Raw genomic sequence first — 20,493 nt, forward strand, 5'->3', positions numbered from 1 at the left:
AACTGGTCGGGATCGAATAGGCCTTCGAGATACATCACTCGACGGAGCCAGAGAGCGTCTCTCTACCTCAGGGCTTTATTCGGTTCGGGTTTCGGGATTCGAGAGCAGCGGGTGATCGGTCGGATTGGAGTGCTGTCTCCCGGCGGAATCTACTTTCGTGTAAAAGACGCGGGTTTATATACCCCGCGTCGCCGTCAGGTGGCAGCGGGTAATGTATCTCTGTAGGAACCAGACAATATAGCCAACCCCGAAACGTTAAAAATCTCTGTAACGCCAGTGCCGACACTCAACACTTTTCTTTGTTTTATATAGATTCATCATCAGTATTCTTTTGTCTTTAGCACGATGTACACGAGGCGTAGTTTGTAAGAATAAAGATTATTAAGATATACGTGATATCTCATTACAACCTCGCATTCAGAACAATAGCTAAGGCAGTGCCCACAGTAATAATTGGTGACACCGACGCGCGACGTGATCACTCGTACGACGTGATCACTAGTACGGCGTTTTGGAAATAGTAACGGCTTTTAACCGTCCGGCTACGTGCACGATCGCGCGCCCAGAAGGATCGACTCGTCCGAGGTTTTAATAAAGACGAGGGCCGAGAAGTAACATGATGTCACGCACACCGTCCACGCATCGTAACGAGCCCCCCGGAGAAAACACACGTAATTCGGACACCCCCAGCGATATGGAAAACCAACGAGGATTCGAGACTGAGAGCGGACATGGTGGCTTGAACTTCGGCCTTCCGCCCGAGCAGCCTGAAGTCCATACGGCTCGATTGATGAGACTTCCTCCCTTTTGGAAAGCGAATCCTAACCTCTGGTTCGCACAAGCTGAAGCAGCATTTCAGCTCTCACGTATCTCAGCAGATGATACGAAATTCAGGTACGTGGTATTCAATCTTGACCAAGAAGTACTGCCGTTTGTTTCCGATATTCTAGAGAACCCACCGCCCACGCAAAAATATCAGGCGCTTAAAGACCGCATCCTAACGTCGTTCGGCGAGACCAGCGAGTCAAAATTACGACGTTTATTACGAGGGCACGAAATGGGCGAGGAAAAACCCTCCAATTTTTTACAAAGGCTGCGCAACTTGGCAGGCAGGGCATGCGGAGATTCCATCCTACGCACCCTGTTCCTCGAGCAGTTACCCGAGTCCATCAGGGCTGTACTAGCCATCGGCGGAGTGGAAGACCTCACAACGCTAGCAATGCAGGCGGACAAAGCGATAGAGGTTATGAAACCGGTAATTAGCACGGTAGCCGTTCCCACGGCAAGTTCCCCTCAGCCTGTTTCCACTTTGGAACAGCAAATTGCAGATCTTAAAAAACAGGTAGAAGCGTTAACTGTTAGGACCCAAAGAGGACGACCGAGAAGTCGCGGTCGTGAAGCTTACAGGTGCCGACCACCCTGTACTTGGCAAAAGGCTGTAGCGAGTACGCAACAAGCAACTCAGGAAAACTAACTGCGCTTCCTCGTTCGGAGGCGCACGTGGGAGCCTCTCCACAGCAACGACGCCTCATTTTGACTGATCGCAAATCCCGTATGCGATATTTAATAGACACTGGCGCAGATATTAGTATAATACCGCAGTCGATGACATCCAACCGAACTCCAACCGATCTAACGCTCTACGCAGCGAATGGCTCGCCGATTCCAACGTTTGGTCAAAAACTTGTTAGCGTCGATTTAGGATTACGACGCAAGTTCGAATGGCGTTTTACAGTAGCGAAAGTCACTCATGCTATAATAGGAGCTGATTTCTTGGCGCAGTTTAACCTTTTAGTCGACTTACATAACCGCCGATTGATTGACGGAGTAACAAAATTAGGAACGAATGGACAAATAATTAACGTCACGACACCTTCCGTTTCCACAATACTTCAGGACAACGAATATAGCGATTTATTGAAAGAGTTCATCGATATAACGAGACCTTGTCAGCACAAGAAGCCCAAACATAAGGTTCAACACTTCATTACGACACGTGGTCCACCGGTCGCCGCGCGCGCACGTCGGTTGTCGCCTGAAAAGCTGAGAGCCGCGCGTGCCGAATTTGCTCAAATGATTGTTGAAGGGATCTGTCAGCCGTCTAGCAGCTCGTGGGCTAGTCCGTTACACTTAGTCCGAAAAAAAACTGGCGAATGGCGTTATTGCGGAGACTACCGCGGCGTAAACAGAGCTACCGAGCCAGACCGTTATCCTATCGCTCATCTACATGATTTTAATCACCGTCTTCGCGGATGCACTATATATTCAACATTAGATTTGATACGCGCTTATTATCAAATACCCGTCGCACCAGAAGACCGGCCCAAAACAGCGGTCATTACTCCATTCGGGTTGTACGAGTTCAACGTTATGACATTTGGCTTGTGCAACGCCGCACAATCGTTTCAACGATTTATGGACGAAATCTTTCGTGGACTAGACTTCGTATTCTGTTACATCGACGACATCATTATAGCGTCCAAAAACGCAACGGAACACCGGAAGCATCTTCGTATAATTTTTGAACGTCTTCGAGAATACGGTCTCTCGATTAATGTCAGCAAATGCGTTTTCGGGAAAGAAGAAGTGCAATACCTTGGTTACCTAATCAATGCCGAAGGATCCAAACCTCTACCGCAACGAGTGGAAGTTATCCGCAATTATCCAAAACCAAAGGATATAAGCGAACTACGCAGATTCTTGGGCATCATAAATTTCTACCGACGTTTCGTTAAAGGAGCTGCCCAAGCACAAGCAACGCTCAACTCGTATCTTGCAGGATCTAAACGTCGAGATAAACGCCCAGTAGTATGGACCCCTCAATCGGAGCAGGCATTCGCATTATGCAAACAGCAACTAGCTGACGCGACGTTACTCGCACATCCCGTCGAGAACGCGCCATTGGTACTCCATACAGACGCATCAGATACAGCCATAGGAGCATCGTTAGAACAACTCCACGATAACAAACTCGAACCACTCGCATTCTTCTCCCGAAAGCTAAGCACCGCAGAAACTAAATACAGCACTTACGATCGTGAGCTTTTAGCGATTTACAAGAGCCTAAAATTCTTTCGCTATTTCGTGGAAGGACGTGAAGTAACTATAGTGACAGACCACAAACCACTAATATACGTTTTCAACCAAAAGGCGGAGAAGGCATCTCCAAGGCAGCTTCGCCAAATCGATTTCATCGGCCAAATCTCAACGAAGATTATTCACGTAAGTGGATCGGACAACATTGTAGCTGATGCTTTATCGCGCTTGAGCACCATCGATTTACCAAGGATCGTATCAACTGACGAACTCGCGCAAGAGCAGACTTCGGACGAAGAACTCCAACAGCTTCTCAAATCAGATACATCACTTAAGTTACGCAAACTATGTCTAACCGGCACTGATACAACGCTATATTGTGATGTTTCACAAGATGATGTTCGACCTTACGTCCCTGCAAGTCTACGTAGACAAATATTTAACGCTACTCATACACTATCTCATCCAAGCGGACGCGTTACTAGAAGATTGATACAGAAGACTTTCGTCTGGCCCAGCATGGGAAAAGATATCACAGCCTGGTCACGTGCTTGTTTAACGTGCCAACGAAATAAAATAAGCAGACACGTTCACACTCAACCGGAGAAAATTCCAATGCCCGATGCACGTTTCAACCACGTTCATCTGGATATCGTCGGCCCTTTACCGCAGTCGCAAGGATACCGTTATTGTGTCACAATGATTGACCGTTTCACACGTTGGCCAGAAGCAGTTCCCGTTGCTGATATCACTGCAGACACTGTTGCAACCGTCTTCTACGCGAACTGGATCGCAAGATTCGGAGTACCTGCTACCATAACAACCGATAGAGGTACGCAATTCGAATCCGCACTTTTTCAAGCATTAACTAATCTTTTAGGATGTAAACGCATACGCACAACCGCTTATCATCCATCCTCTAACGGCATGATCGAGCGCTGGCATCGTTCGTTAAAAACTGCAATTAAATGCCATGAAAATTCGAGATGGACAGAAATACTTCCCACGGTCCTACTAGGCTTACGTTCAAGTTACAAGGAGGACGTAAAAGCAACGGCGGCTGAATTAACATATGGTACTACATTACGCATACCAGGAGAATTCTTCTCTAATGAAGATATTCCGGCTGATCCTCAAATATTCATCGAGAAGTTCCGTGAGCACATGCGGAAAGTTCGTGCCAGTCCTGCGGCACACCACGAAAAACGCAAAGTATTTACTCATAATACGCTGTTTACTTGTACTCATGTATTTGTTAGAAAGGACGCAGTCAAAAGACCATTGGAATCACCGTACGATGGACCTTACGAAGTCGTAGAACGTCCTACAGAAAGGGTCTTCACGCTGAAAATCAACGGCGAGAATAGTAACATCTCAATCGAAAGACTAAAACCGGCTTTTATCGAGGCGCTACCCCAACAACTTGACGAAGAACCGGAGCAAGAAACATCCCGGCCAGTTGTACCCTTACGTACTTACTCCAGAACTAAATCAGTTACCTTCGCAAATCATCGCGAAGGAACTTAGGGGGGAGTACTGTAGGAACCAGACAATATAGCCAACCCCGAAACGTTAAAAATCTCTGTAACGCCAGTGCCGACACTCAACACTTTTCTTTGTTTTATATAGATTCATCATCAGTATTCTTTTGTCTTTAGCACGATGTACACGAGGCGTAGTTTGTAAGAATAAAGATTATTAAGATATACGTGATATCTCATTACAACCTCGCATTCAGAACAATAGCTAAGGCAGTGCCCACATCTCGAAGGCCGATTTGATCCCGACTATCGACGTATCACCGCGCCGCATTTCGCGAACCCGCCGGCCGCCAATCCCCGCTCGCGACTCTTAAGCCCCTTGCACAATAGGCGATAGCGATAGTGATAGCGACAGCGACAAGGTTGCCGACAAAGCTATACCTTGGTATTGCCCAAGCTATTCCCTGGACCCTCAGATATAATGAATTGTAGTAATATGTATTTTCCATACTCATATTTCATCATCAAAGGTCGACAAAAATTACAAGAACAGAGCGCAAAAACCATTTTAAGCCTTTTCAGATGCAAAACGACAATTGAGCAGCGATGCAGAGCATTAGTCAACCCTTTCTCGCGTCTTTCTAATACAGGGCTAAACAAAACACGTTCGAACTCACTCGGATACACCTATCACTGCATGACTCTCATTACCCCGTGGCCACCATTACCCCGTGTTCCCCTACGTAACGTAAACGTGTGTACATCGCAAATTCATTCAATGCAATTGTGAGACCGCTGAAATAGCCCAGTCAATGGAGACAAAAAGAAGGCGTTTTGATGCAAAAGGTCAAGGATTGTTTATACTTGGCAATTTTGTTCATTTTGGGGTCCTAATGAAAACCCTAAGTTTGTGACCTCGGTAAGCTGCCGCTCGCGCCGGCATTTTGAAAAAATGGCGCTAAAATCCGGTTTTTCGCGAATATCTCGTTTCTACTGCAATTTAGAGCAAAAGTGTTTATTACAATGTTGTAGAGCATAAAATTTCCTACAACTTTTGTTCCAAACACTTTTTTCTCAGATAAATAGATTACGAGTTATAGCAGAGGAAAGCGGAAAGCTTTTTTGCAATTTGTAAGAAATGCTGGATTTTCCCTGGAAATTTGAAAGATTATTGATTATTATCGTTATTATAATTACTATTATATTATTATATATGTATATACGTATAATATATCATACTATATTATATTACACACACATACACACACATACACACACACATACACACACACAGGCACACACGCACGCACGCACGCACATGAGGGGAGAGGAGAGAGGAGAGAGGGGACGGCAGACCCTTCGCATACTTGAATGTTGGCTTGAATAGGATGGTATTGTAAAGAATATTTTACCTGGCTCATGCTTGCTGATATTCATTTACTTTCAGATAAAATTATTCTATAATTGAGATCAGATGACGTAACCAATTTAAGTAGTTTTACGTCTTTAATTACGTATCTTTGTGAAAAATGATCGCAGAGCAATGTTTAAAAAAGCATTTTAAAGAGGTTCACCTTTACGATACAGTCAATGAAATTTGCGAGAAAAATTTCGTTCTCCCCGTACAGGCCATCAAAGTTAAAGTTTTTTTTTGCAATTTTGCAAGGTCCATTTTAAATTAGCGCCATTTTGTAGTAAAATCTTAGCAGAGGAAAACCAATTTAAGTGGTTTTACATCATTTAATTACGTATCTTCGTGAAAAATAATCGCAGAGCAATGTTTAAAAAAGCATTTTAAAGCTTAAACTCTCAGCTTTTGATTGCTTCCAGGCTCGTTCCTCTGCAAAGATTTTACTACAAATGGCGCTAATTTAAAATGGACCTAAAGTACTATGTGTATATATGTGTGTGTATGTGTGTGTATATGTATACATAATACAATATAATATACTAATGATATATTATACGTACTTACATATATAATGATATAATAATAATATAATAACAATAATAATTAATCTTTCAAATCCAGGGAAAATCCATTATTTTCACAAATTGCAAAAAAGCTCTCCGCTTTCCTCTGCTATAACTCGTAAACTATTTACCTGAGAAAAAAGTGTTTGAAACAAAAGTTGTAGAAAATTGTATGCTCTACAACTTTGTAACAAACACTTTTGCTCTAAATTGCAGTGGAAACGAGATATTCGCGAAAAACCGGAGTTTAGCGTCATTTTTTCAAAATGGCGGCGCGAGCGGCAGCTTGCCGAGGTCGCAAACTTAGTTTTCATTAGAACCCCAAAATAAACAAAATTGCCAAGTATAAACAATCCTTGATCTTCTGCAACCTCGAATCTATCCATTGACTGGGCTAAAAGACATATAGGAAAATGTATGCGTGCTTAAGTTTACCATACACCATACATCTTATACATTCAAATATGCACGTATGTGAGAGTTGCAGCTTGAAAAACAAATTCGCTTTGCGTGTGTACATGTGACAGAATCTGAACTCATTTTGCGAAAAAAGTGACCTTTTTACCATTGAGATTTCGAGATCTCGAGATTGACTACATCGATCTTATATCCATTTCTATTAATGTAGATTAACTTTAATCTCGGTTTAACGTACTTTTTATCTTTTTCAAAACTAGAAAACAATCTGCATAAAAAAAATATAATGTTGTATGAACAGCATCAGTGTAATTGAGATAAAACCTATTGATGCAACATCAATATTAATGAACAAAAAACATCAGACAATCGTTTTAATAATATGAATATTTGGTCTAATAATATCCAATTAAATTAACTATTTATGTTTGTGGCAGCCGGTAACGTCGATGTTTAATTGAAGCAACTTTATTTTTTTTTCCGTGTGCATTGATAGAAATGTACATTACCAATCCCTGCCAAGAGTTAGCTTCCAATAAAAAATTACTAAAATGAAGACTTTACATGTATGTCAAATAACTCAAAAATTTTTATATGTTAGAAAGGATTACCGTTAACAATTTGAGTACGGTTTTTTGTCATTTAAAAAATTAGTATTGTTTAAACAATTAAAAAAAAAATTTTTTAGCAAAAAGTTTTGAAACTTAAAATATAATATCAATAATGTATGTTTTACATATAAAAAAAATTTTAGAAATATCGCACTGTTTTTATTTATTTATATTTACCGCAAAAATGTCCATTCTCTAAGGGATAATGTTAATTTCATCAACTTTAAACTTAAATAACTCTTAAATCGTTTAGTAAATCACTTACAGAGTATTTTTAATTTAATTTAAAAGAAACATCTCAAAATTTCATTTCTGAATATATTTGAAATACTTCCAATACATCCTTAAAATCGTTATAACTCAGCAACCGTTTAGTGGATTTGTTTCAACTTTTTTGCGGCACATCAGGAAGACTAAAAGAACAATCTTACAAATTTTTATCGACTTCTCACTGTTTTGAAGATATACCCAGAACATTCTTAATCAGACTGGTTAAATTACGCGAACGATAAACATTTTTTATGTACTTGGTGTGTTGTGGTATTATTATACCGCTTGATATATGTAAGTGTAGAATACAAATTAAACGCAAATGCAATAAGATTAAATTATATTTTGATAAAGATGCAACAACATTATATTTAATATTTTGGTATCATAATAAGTTTGGCACTAGTGTACGTCTGCTTTGACTGTAAAAAAAAATATGTCAGACATTAAAACTGTAAATTATATTCTAATAGTTATAACATATTATTTAAGTGCATAAATAAACATTATGTTTTTTATTAATCATGTTTTTATAGATTTTGCATGGAAAGTAGAAAATAATTAATAATGCTTGTCTGAAACATAAACAAAAGTGTAATAAAGTTCTAAACGAGAGTTCTAAACAAACTCTCCATCTTCTAAACTTATTTACTATTATCGAAACTAACCTTCATTGCTGTTATTGTTCTTAATTTAACGATAACATTCAGTCACTTTCAATTGAGATGTATATACAGGAGCCAACATCGATCGTGAGAGCATGAAACATTTGACTACGATTTAAATTCTACAATTTAACGTACATAAAGCTGACTTCATCCGGTAACTTGACATAGAACTTGACGCCTGGTTAACACTACTGACTTGGGTCTTTCTCGCCATTAGAACAAAGAATAAACCATGGATATAACTTTGGCGTCTGATTTGCCAACTATCTTATATTCAACTTCACTCATAGACATATATACATCGATCACATCTAATAGTTTACTTCCCTCATGTTTGACTCCGCGATTGACTTTGTTATTTGCCATCGATACGAATTCTTTCAAATTTTTAAATATATTATCTTTAATTTATTATGTAACTTATATTCAATTATTTAATTAATATCGTTTGTCGGCTGAAGAAGACTCTGTGTAGTTCGAAACGTCTCGACGTAGTATATATAATTGAGTTTGAAATAAATTTTTAAATTTGACATCTACTATCTGCTCGTTTATTGGCCCTTGTTCTTTCCCATTAGGGGAGAGTTGGCAATTACCGAGCCCCTAAGAACCGAAGCGTATATCTAAGCTCAGAAATGCTTCAAAAAAACAAACTGTGCAGTTTTAGATAGGTAATTTATTTGGCTATCCATATATCATAGCAATAATCTTGAAAGTTAAACACAAACTGAAATATTAATAATTTTCCAAAAAATGAGAAAACACGGTATTATCAAACTGGTCTGATAATATCGTGACCAAGTCTGATAAAATCGTGCCCAGTTTAATAAAGCCGTACCTATAAAAATTACTCTGGCTTCAGCCAGTGACATGAAGTAGAACACAATAACAAAATGTTTTTTTTATATTTATGCATTAATATCGTCTAGTAGGTACCTACATATAAAAATAAGTGTATGCGTTAACAAATAACGATCATTATAAATTCAAATCAAAACTTAAGCAACGATCTTTTCTGTAAGCACCTTACATTGTAAACTAAACAGTCTTGGTAACTCTTAACACACAGTTATCGTTATACCTATGAGTATTATACCTTGGGCGCGAAATGATCAAACTCAATCATTTCACTTTACAACCTTAAAATATATAGGAAAGAAACGCGAGTTTCTAAAATCACTTTGCAACCTAATTTTATAGTGACAGATTGACGACTCTCTACGCAAAACATTACACTTTTAATTAAAAATATCTCGCTCGTGTGTCTCAAATAGGGGAGAGTTGGCAATTACCGCGCGGTTGACAATTCCGCGCCATTGTTTATCTCAATAACTATTTGTATTACGCGCCTACAATGATGTTAATATCATAGAGTAACACGAAATACCCCACCTGCATGCGCCGTCAATGCGTTCCGGCCGTCCATGTAAACACAGTGCGCTCTGGAAGCTTCTCTGCTTGCTCGTTGCAATTTTGCTGGTAGTTTCGATAAGAGGTGAGTAACATAATATTTTCATTAGAGAAATAATCCTGACGGATTTGATAAGCTAAAACACTATAAAATTAGGTTGCAAAGTGATTTTAGAAACACGCGTTTCTTTCCTATATATTTTAAGGTTGTAAAGTGAAATGATTGAGTTTGATCATTTCGCGCCCAAGGTATAATACTCATAGGTATAACGATAACTGTGTGTTAAGAGTTACCAAGACTGTTTAGTTTACAATGTAAGGTGCTTACAGAAAAGATCGTTGCTTAAGTTTTGATTTGAATTTATAATGATCGTTATTTGTTAACGCATACACTTATTTTTATATGTAGGTACCTACTAGACGATATTAATGCATAAATATAAAAAAAACATTTTGTTATTGTGTTCTACTTCATGTCACTGGCTGAAGCCAGAGTAATTTTTATAGGTACGGCTTTATTGAACTGGGCACGATTTTATCAGACCTGGTCACGATATTATCAGACCAGTTTGATAATACCGCGTTTTCTCATTTTTTGGAAAATTATTAATATTTCAGTTTGTGTTTAACTTTCAAGATTATTGCTATGATATATGGATAGCCAAATAAATGACCTATCTAAAACTGCACAGTTTGTTTTTTTGAAGCATTTCTGAGCTTAGATATACGCTTCGGTTCTTAGGGGCTCGGTAATTGCCAACTCTCCCCTATATTAAATTCCAATTTCAGTACATTACATCATACATTAATAAAGATAAAAATATTGTTAATTTTACTTATAATTAGTATAACATACTCAATAAAATATTAATTTCTAATTTTAATGCCAGATTTATCATAACTAGACATCGGATTTTTTATATGCAGATTGGTGGAAAATTAATAATTAATATTATGATATTTATAATGTCCAACATATTCATACTGCAACATATGTTAGGTATATGCCTATTTTACATTGTCTACACATTCTTCCATTTTTAATTTGTAATTCAAAATTTTTCTAATTCGAAATTTTTGTCGAAAAACGTTTGAGGCACTTAAAAATACAACTCCTTATTGACTTTCTTTATGAGCTTTGTTGACCTCTCCAACATTATTTTTCACAATATAGCATATGACATAATTGATAACCATAGAAAGAACGTGCACACGTTTAAGTGAACATACATGATGTGGAATTGGACTTAAGAGAGCAATGTCCGCAGTGGCCTTGCTCGTGACCTCTTCAAAACTTAAGAGAAAGAGAGAGAGGTGAAGGAAGAGGGAGGGGGAGGGGGAGGGGGAGGGAGAGGGAGAGAGAGAGAGAGAGAGAGAGAGAGAGAGAGAGAGAGAGAGAGAGAGAGAGAGAGAGAGAGAGAGAGAGAGAGAGAGAGAGAGAGAGAGAGAGAGAGAGAGAGAGAGAGAGAGAGAGAGAGAGAGAGAGAGAGAGAGAGAGAGAGAGAGAGAGACCAAGAGTTCCTTCCAATGTATAGGTTCATATCCTCGATCATGTGACGCATAGTTGAGAAAGAATGGAAGAAGATGAACAAAAAACAACAAGAAAGAAAGAGGATTTATCTGAAAAATATATAATATAAAAGAATTACTCCAATTTTTAAGTTTATTATCTTGTATCGGATTGATGAAAATAGAAATACGCGCGAATTTTCATTAAAGAACTCATAAGCTAGTTAAACTCAGAAACATTTAGCTAAAATTTTAATTCATTATAGTAATAAGTCATTTTACTTAAATTTATTTTATTTATTCAGTTCTTTGAAATTAAAATTAAAGAATTAATACCTTTTGCTCTTTTATTAATACACAATCATAATATATTCATTGCAGAATTCTATTCTTTTCTCAAGTCATGCATCTCTTCTTTCTCAAGTTATAAATTAAATTTTATCTTTCAACGATTTTGCAATGCATACTTTGAGATTTTGAAAGAAATCTCTCTTCCTATCAAATCATGTTTTGACATAAATATAAAATTTAAGTACAGCTTAAGCTTAAAACAATCTGCAAACTGATTCTTGCTTTAAACTTTACATTAAAAAGATAAGCTTCGGGGATATTTTTGTGATTTACAATTAGATCTTCTATTTTGAATTTAATTATAAATCCTCTTTAAACGCCATAAATCATTTTACCAATATTTTCTTCTATAATATTTAGATCCTGAAAGTTGTTATATTTTAAGTTATATTTTTTTATAATTGTTATACTAATTATTTGCGATATACTTCTTCTCGGAAACTCTAGAAATTTTTATAAATGATCAGTTTGAAAATGATTTTCTACGCAATGATAATAAAAGACAACAAATCTGCTATTATCGAATATTTTGAATCCCAAAGAGGAATAAAAGAGAAAAGGGAAAAAATGAATATCGCGAGAATAAGAGCATACAATATCAAGATGCGAACCCAAGGAATTACGTGACTACAAAAAATTCGAAATATACCACTAGCTTCTGCCTCACTCTCGTTCGTTTCTCTCATTCGTTCTGCTTCTTCCTCGCTACTCTCACCATTCCGATCTGTTTTGTTTTTATTGCTCGCCATTTGTAATGTTATTCTGTACATGCCAGACGAAAGCCTTTTAGTCTCTTCCTTATGATTCAACCTTAGCCGCTTTAATAATACCATTCGAATAGTTGGGAGAAGCAGTTTGAAAGAGTAAATTAAGAATCGCTAACACGAGAATAAATTCAAAAGAAAAGATTACTACTTATACGAAAATCAAAACTTGCATATTAGACATAACATAAAATAATAAAAATAAGAATTATTTGTTCTAAAGTTTTTGTACGTCAGTTCAGTCTTAAGATCGCTTTATACAATTTAAAATTTGCATTGGAACCCGCGAGTAGTGCAATTGTATGTATCGTGCAACATTGAAACTATTTTTAAAGTTAAACGCTAGTCAGTTAAAAATATAAAAAATAATAATGTAATATAAAATATAAAGAATAATAATAAAACATTGTTATTGCTATTATACTATTATACTATTTACACATCAGATTTTTTATAGTAGGGGAGACCGGGGTTAAACGGTCTGTTTTTTTTCGGTGCCGATTTTTAACAAGAAAATAAATAATTTTAGTTAAATGTGGTATACCACTGTAAAGAGTGAACCTTTAGCTACAAAATTTATTAAGGAAATTTTTATCTACGTCGCTTTGTTTAACCGGTATAGAGCAAAAACGACAACGGTGGAAAAATTGAAATCTAAAAAATGCCGGGGCTAATCGGTCCCCCCCGGGGCTAATCGGTCACACTGCATTTTTAATACATATACGTACATCTAATCCTGAAAAATGATAGGATACATTTTAATAATTGTTTTTTAAGAGAAAAATATAAAAATTTATTTAAAATTTTCATGCGAAACATTATTAAAAAATAATTGTTTTACCTATTCCATAAAACAATTTAGGCACGTGAATACAGAGATTAACCAAATCGTAAACTCCCCAACGGCACGTCACATTGTCAACGCGGGCAACCCCGGGGACCACGCGTGACGGCGTTCCGGTGCCATAGGATCAGCGCGGACCCTCGAGCAACCTAACCAAGCCGCGTTTCTCGCGGGGGAGCGATAAATAGCGACAAGGGGGTTAGAAAAGCTCGCGGTGGAGCGCGACCATTTTACCGACTCGACGGCGTCCTCGCGCCGATTCCTCGACGCGCCGACGACGACGACGACGACGGCCACGACCACCACGACGACGACGACGACGACGACGATGACCACCACCACTACAACGGCGGCGACAATGACGCCGAGACGATGCGGCGAACGCTGGACGATGCGGTCGCACGCGCGACTGTCACTGACACAACGACCAACAACGACAATTTACCGCGGCCGGGAGTCGGGACGATCTACCGCGCGCGCGGCATGTCAACTCTCGCGCGGAAATCGCGAGATCTCAGAGCCGTGCCGTGCCTCGCCGTACCTCGCCGACGTGCCGTGAGCCCGAGCGATCTCGAAAACAACGGTCCGCCATCTTTTCGGTTGGCCAAAACACCCGTTTTGCGACGATACGTGCGTACCATTTCCCTCCTACACAAACTGACGCACGTGCAAGGGAAGACAGAATCACGCTTGAGGGAAACCTAACCTGAAATTGCCGTGAGCTGAAGTCGTGCGCCCGGCACGCCACAGTGACGAGATTAGCTCGATTAGCCCCGGGTGCTTGTAGACCGATTAGCCCCAAACACAAGTTTCAGGTTTGATCGCCCATAAAATATTAGACATCAACGATAATGAAAAAACTACACTGGATTCGTGTTCAGCATGCATTACTCTTTATAATCACGTACTTCGAGATTTGGAGAGCAAATATTATTGCAGATATTACAAAATTTCCACGCGCAGAAAATTTCACTTTCACCTTCCGAAAACACGTTTGCCCTCGTAAAAATCATAACACGGCAAGTAACCTGCCGAAACTCCGTTGGTCACATGGGTACCATAAGCAGCGTTTACAATGTTAATAGCGAGTTCGTACAATATACAGGTTCCGAGATATTTGATTAGACGTATTTACCCCGTAGACCTTTTAGCCCCGGTCTCCCCTATGTATAGACATAAGTACAATAATATTATACTTGATTTCACTGACAACTACAAATTGGCGCTAGTCCTTTAATCAATTTTTTTTGTCCGGAGAGGAGAGGAGTACGTGTAAGTACTTGGCGTTGTTTTCTTTACTCTTTTTAAAAAGATATTTTCTACGGATATTATATCTTTTTTTTAGTAACATTAACAGGTATATATTGTCGAGAAACTATACTTGGAACTTTTTATAGCACTTTATATAATAAAAAATATAATTAATTTTAAATTTGCTGGTATATTTCTAAAAATGGTTTTATAGGAAACAATATCGTAATTATTTTTTAAGAACTTTTTAAAAAATATAAGCATCTTTAGCTTCAACACATATACGCCTGCATACAAATCTATAATATACATATACACGCGGAAATACATTAAATCTATATTCAACATACGCAATAGTATGTTTGCACGTGTAGACTTATATGCATGCGTGTGTGTTTCAGTGAATGTATGTGTACATATAGATTCCTTCTCAATGTACATAACTATTAGTATATTTATGCCTTTATCTGAGTACGCATACGTACTCTAATATTGACGTATACATATACAAACACACATTTACACGCGTTTATACGTGCACCCCATGCATCCACATTCTCATATATACATATGCGCGCATACAAATGTATGTATGTACACATACGCACGCATCTACAGCCATACCATCATCCTCTATTACGATAATACATCTCTATTATGATAATAGGAGCATCTGTAATTAAGAGCATCTGTATTAATTTTATTTATTATTTAATTAATTAATTTTTAAAATGCCTTGTCTCTGATAAATACTTTATTTTATTCAAATTTTTTATCCTTTTTATGCTACCAAATTATATGGATTAAATATTGAAGTTTACTTGTATTAATACTTTTTTAAAACTTTAAAATCTTTCATTGTTAAACAGTTTCAAATAAATTAATGGAATGGAATACTTGTCGCATATGAAAGTAGAATGATAAATAAAGCATATAAAGTAATAAATTAACTTTCAAAAGGCATTTATCGCAAAACATGAACAGTGGCCTATAATCGCCGCCTTTCTCAATTTTCCTCAATTATGTAAGAAAAAATTAATTCCTGGACCGCACGAGCAATTTTGAATTTCTATGACACGATCTTCTAAGAGGAGTGCAGGTAAAGCTGGATACTAATAAGTGCAAGTATTCATAAGTGAAAGAAGAATATCCATGACTCGTACGATTTAATTTCATTTGACATGCTATTAAGACTATCGATTAACGTGTGTTATGAAGCACAAATGAAAGAGCGGTGAACGTTGATTGGGGAAAGCAAAATGTGCGATGAGGTTAATTTAACTTCCGATAAGAAAGGCCATCCGTGTGATTACATGACTTGTTACGCATGAAAAACGCGCGCGCGCACACACATACACACATGCACGCACACGCACGCACACGCACGTACACGCACGCACACGCACGCATGCTCGCGCACTCACGCACGCACTCACGCGCACAAACACACACACACACACACAATATATATAACTATCTCTAGTAATATTAAAGAAATGAAAATAAAAGTATCTACCTGATAGCTCAATGAAAAAGTTGCTTTTGCTCGTAATAACGATATAATTATATTACATCTAGCTGTTTTTCTTAACTAATTGTGTACAAAAGATTTTATTATCAGTATAAATAATAATAGTATTAAAGCTTACGTTATATCAAGATAATGATTTGATGTTTCATGGTAAATTATATTTTAAATTACTGCGTGTAATTTTGTGAAAATAATCACGCATAGTTATGCGTGATCATTTTCACAAAATATGAATTTAATTCAGATATGTATTATTATATTATTTAATTTATTAAAGATTATTTATTAAAAATTAACTACAATTATTTTATAGTAAATATTTTTATTTATATATTATTATACTTGTACTTATATTTATTTATATTACATATAATTATTTATATTACATATAACATATCAAAGAACATTAATTACACTGTACAACAAAAAAAGCTCAAGAACGAACCTTGCGGCATTCGATAGTTTCTTGGACGCAAAAAACGATTCCGTTTGCCAAATTGCTCTATCACATCACAATTTTGAGATATTTGCAGTTAAAGTTACAAAAATGGGTTATTTTAGTGTATTTTGGCATATTATAACTACAATATGTGACGTAGGGAAAAGTAAGGGAATAAAACGCAGTGGGTAATAGTGCGCGCCTCAAGTTTGAGACTGTGACGATAGCTGACGACACGTGAGTGGCAAAATTTCAAAGCTTACGTTAATTCTAGATAATATAGATACATTTTATCCCAGCTCAAAGCTTCGTTTGAACAGAGGAAGCGAAAAAGAAAACGCGCCTGTTTCCTTACCATTTTGAAGCGACAAGAGTTAAGCTCGTAAGTGGGCAATTTTTATTTGCTACTGTAATTGGTATAACATAATGAAATACGATCCTTTGGGAACCTTTTGGCGCGTTGGTCCCATAATTTCATTTGCGATTCGCGAGTAATTGACAAAATTGTCCCGGAATAACAAATCGGGGAATAGTGCGCGGCTTTTATTTATGTCGATTTTATATATATAGTTTATTTATATTCGAATTTATATATATTTATGTTGAATTAATCGTGCATGGAAGCCATAAGTCAGTTCTATACTCGCGAAAAGATTTTTTTTAAATATCCTTTTATTTTTAAAGTTTTGCGTTTAGGTAATTTTCAATTATTTATCATCACTCACATTAACTACCTATACTTAAAACTAATGATTTAAGCAGAAAAGTTCGAAATTTATCCGCTGCAGACACAAATTTTGGCAATTTCCAAACTGCGCACTATCACCCGCCACTTTCATTTTTACCTGATTTTGCATCGTCCTAAATATTGCTCTATAAATAATTTAACAATAAGATTATTATCGTATGAGTTCACATACTTGTAGACAAACGTTTAAAGGTTCCATAACTGCATTTAAATTAATTGTAACTATAAAAGCCATTTTGTATTAACAGATTTACCTTAGGTGCGCACTATTAACCCACTTTCCCCTATCAGAAAAGTTTAATCGCAATCAAAATTAAGTATGTTGTTAGGACTTTCAGCCCTTAAAAGAAATTTTTTGTGTCGATTATGGTTAAAAAGATATTGATTATTAACGTATAGTCTATTGCGTCAAAATTGCGACTTACATAGCTATTAAAGATCAATGAAGTATTTTTTAATTATGTTATTCAAATTTAAAGGTTTTTCAAATCGCTGAAAACTAATCTGATGTCAAAGTTGATAAATAAAAAATGGCAGAGTTAATATAGCGAATATTAAAGATAAAAACTCGACCATTATATTAATTTTGATATCTGCCATATTGGCTTCGCCATTTTGAATTTATCAACTTTGACATAAGTTTAGTTTACAACGATCTGCAAAACCCTTAAGTTTAATTAAAAAATTTCATAGATCCTTAATAGCTATGTAAGTCACAACTTTGACGCAATAGATTCTACACGGAGAAAAAGTTACGGTTGCTACAACAGAATAATAATGTTAATTTTCGCCCATCCATACAAAAGGGTTATGGAAACCATAGTACTCTGGAAGTGACCTATATGGTTGCCCTAACCTTAGTGAGGGTAGCTACTATATGGATGTTGCAACCATAATATATGGATGTTACAACCATAATGATTATGTGTAGGTACTAATGCTAAATATAAAAAAATTATTTATTTCGAAATTTTATTACTATTTTTCAACTAAATTTGTTTCTTAAGATGCAGTCTATGATTATAAATATTTTCTCGTATTTGAAAAAATACACTTACCTTGGTGGGATTCGAACTCGGGACCTCTGGATCGTGAGCCAACTGCCTTACGTGGTAGACTACTTCTTAATTTAATGTAAGTGTTATATATAGTCTACATATGTCATAATCAGCGCAAATATATAATTTTTCAAAAATCATCTTAAGAAACAAATTCAGTTTAAAAAGAGTAATAAAATTTTAAATTGGATATATGATATAATATTTCTTAATGTCGGATGAATGTCAGAAACCAGTGTCGGCTCATTACGAAATTTTGTGTTCGTAAATATATTTATGAAAAAGTATATTTATAAAGTTAAAACATCCTTATCAAATCCTTATCAAATCTACTTTATTCTATGCAGAAATTCTTTTGCGCGCGCAATGGAACTAAACTCTCAATCAGTGATTCAGTGCTGTACCGTGCAGCTATATCTTATGGATCTCTCAACCATAATATTTGTGCTGCAGACCACATAAGAGAGATAGCAATAATCCTTTGGTTGAGGCAACCATATACGAGGGTATTGTAACCGAATGTCACGTATCGTAAGAACTACGGTTATGAAAACTGTATAAATGAGCATATCTTAACAGCTACATTCAATGTAATATCAATTTAACTTGAATTCACATACATTTCTTTTTCAATCATAGAGAATGTTGTTGTAACAACCGTAGCAATTTTCTCCGTGCATCAATATCTTTTTAACCATAAGCGACACAAAATATTCCTTTTAAGAGCTGAAAATCCTAACAACATACTTAATTTTGATTGCGATTAAACTTCTCCAATACATTACATATTGTAGTTATAATATGCCAAAATACACTAAAATAGCCCATTTTTGCAACTTTAACTGCAAATATCTCAAAATTGTGACGTGATAGAGCAATTTGGCAAACGGGATTATTTTTTGCGTCCAAAAAACTATCGAATGCCACAAAGTTCGTTCTTGTGCTCGAAAAAAAGTGATTTTTTGTTGTACAGTGTTATCACAACATGGAAGCTTCATACAATGATTAGATATTGAAAAGATAGTTTCATATTCAAACATTTAAAAAGAAGAATTCTGGATGTAAGACGACACGTGGCATTTATTAGATTAGCAAACATTTAATGAAACAACTGTTTCAATAAACCTGTTACAACAAAAAATTAATGTCAAAGATAGAGGGAATTTTGTTAATGTACGCGTGCCTGTATTTTTGCATAAAACTATATATTTCTTCTTGCATAAATCAATTTTTCTCATAGGTATTCTACACTTTTTCATATGTGTATTAGAATAAAATATTTCATATATACAAAACATTTTATAAACTTTTCACTTTTTAATAACTTTTCACTTTTTATTGTATCTTAGTACTTTTATATGACAAGAGATATTGATCTATACAAACATATATGCAGATCTAATGCAAATATACAAGCAAGTTAACTATGTAACAAAAATAAAAAATCTACGTAATTTTTTTCATAATTGCGATTGCGATGTTTAATCTATAATGTTCATTCATTAATTAGATTATCTTATTCGATTTGATATTATCCGCTCTCTAACAATAGTCTCGAATAAAGTCTCGAATCCTTCTTTGTAGACTTAATAGTATTATTGCGACGTTCTTTCCGATTACGTTGGAATGCAAATTAAGGCGAGTATGCAAGATTACGCGCGTTACGCAAGATATCGCAACAACAGGTGATAACACCGATAGATGCGTATGTTACTTCCTTTTAATTCCTCTAGCGACGGTTTCTCGTTTAATCTCATGCTTCCTGGTAAAGATTATACTATATGATTTACCTGTATGATACATTCACGACTCGCAATCTTAATTGTAACGGCAGATTCTTTAATTAGTTTTACATTGGTTTTGCATAAAGGTACATAATATTATCTTAAAATTATCTAGATAAAACGAATTTTAATTTCACCTAGATCTTATACCTAGATAAATTAAAAATAAAATCATGGCATCTTTATCTTAACTAAAATACATTTACTTATGTCTTATCTTATCTTTATCTAGATAATTTCGAGTTATCTAAGCGGAATACTGCATACATACACATGTTCAGTTTTGAAATACAAAATTGTTGTAATCAATAAACTGAATCGATAAACAAATTATTTATCTTAAAAAA

General features: G+C 36.1%; 1 protein-coding gene across 1 annotated transcript; it reads left to right on the forward strand.

Annotated features, from left to right (window-relative positions):
- The first annotated feature begins 201 nt into the window (after positions 1 to 201).
- On the forward strand, positions 202 to 2,213 carry LOC139782029 (uncharacterized). Its single transcript, XM_071720931.1, has 2 exons — positions 202 to 1,255; positions 1,401 to 2,213. Exons 1-2 carry the CDS (start codon positions 617 to 619, stop codon positions 1,440 to 1,442), a joined length of 681 nt encoding a protein of 226 aa, XP_071577032.1. The 5' UTR covers positions 202 to 616; the 3' UTR covers positions 1,443 to 2,213.
- The last annotated feature ends 18,280 nt before the right edge of the window (positions 2,214 to 20,493 follow it).

Source organism: Temnothorax nylanderi, unplaced genomic scaffold (assembly GCF_030848795.1).
Source record: "Temnothorax nylanderi isolate EJ_2023f unplaced genomic scaffold, tnyl_v1.0 TNYL_tig0383_pilon, whole genome shotgun sequence".
Classification (NCBI taxonomy): domain Eukaryota; kingdom Metazoa; phylum Arthropoda; class Insecta; order Hymenoptera; family Formicidae; genus Temnothorax; species Temnothorax nylanderi.

What these genes read in the sequence shown, in the direction of transcription:
- LOC139782029 (XM_071720931.1), top strand. Translation starts at nt 617, where the DNA reads ATGATGTCACGCACACCGTCCACGCATCGTAACGAGCCCCCCGGAGAA. An exon ending in CGATAGAGGTTATGAAACCG is followed by an intron (nt 1,256 to 1,400) that starts GTAATTAGCACG and finishes GCGGTCGTGAAG; the next exon opens with CTTACAGGTGCCGACCACCC.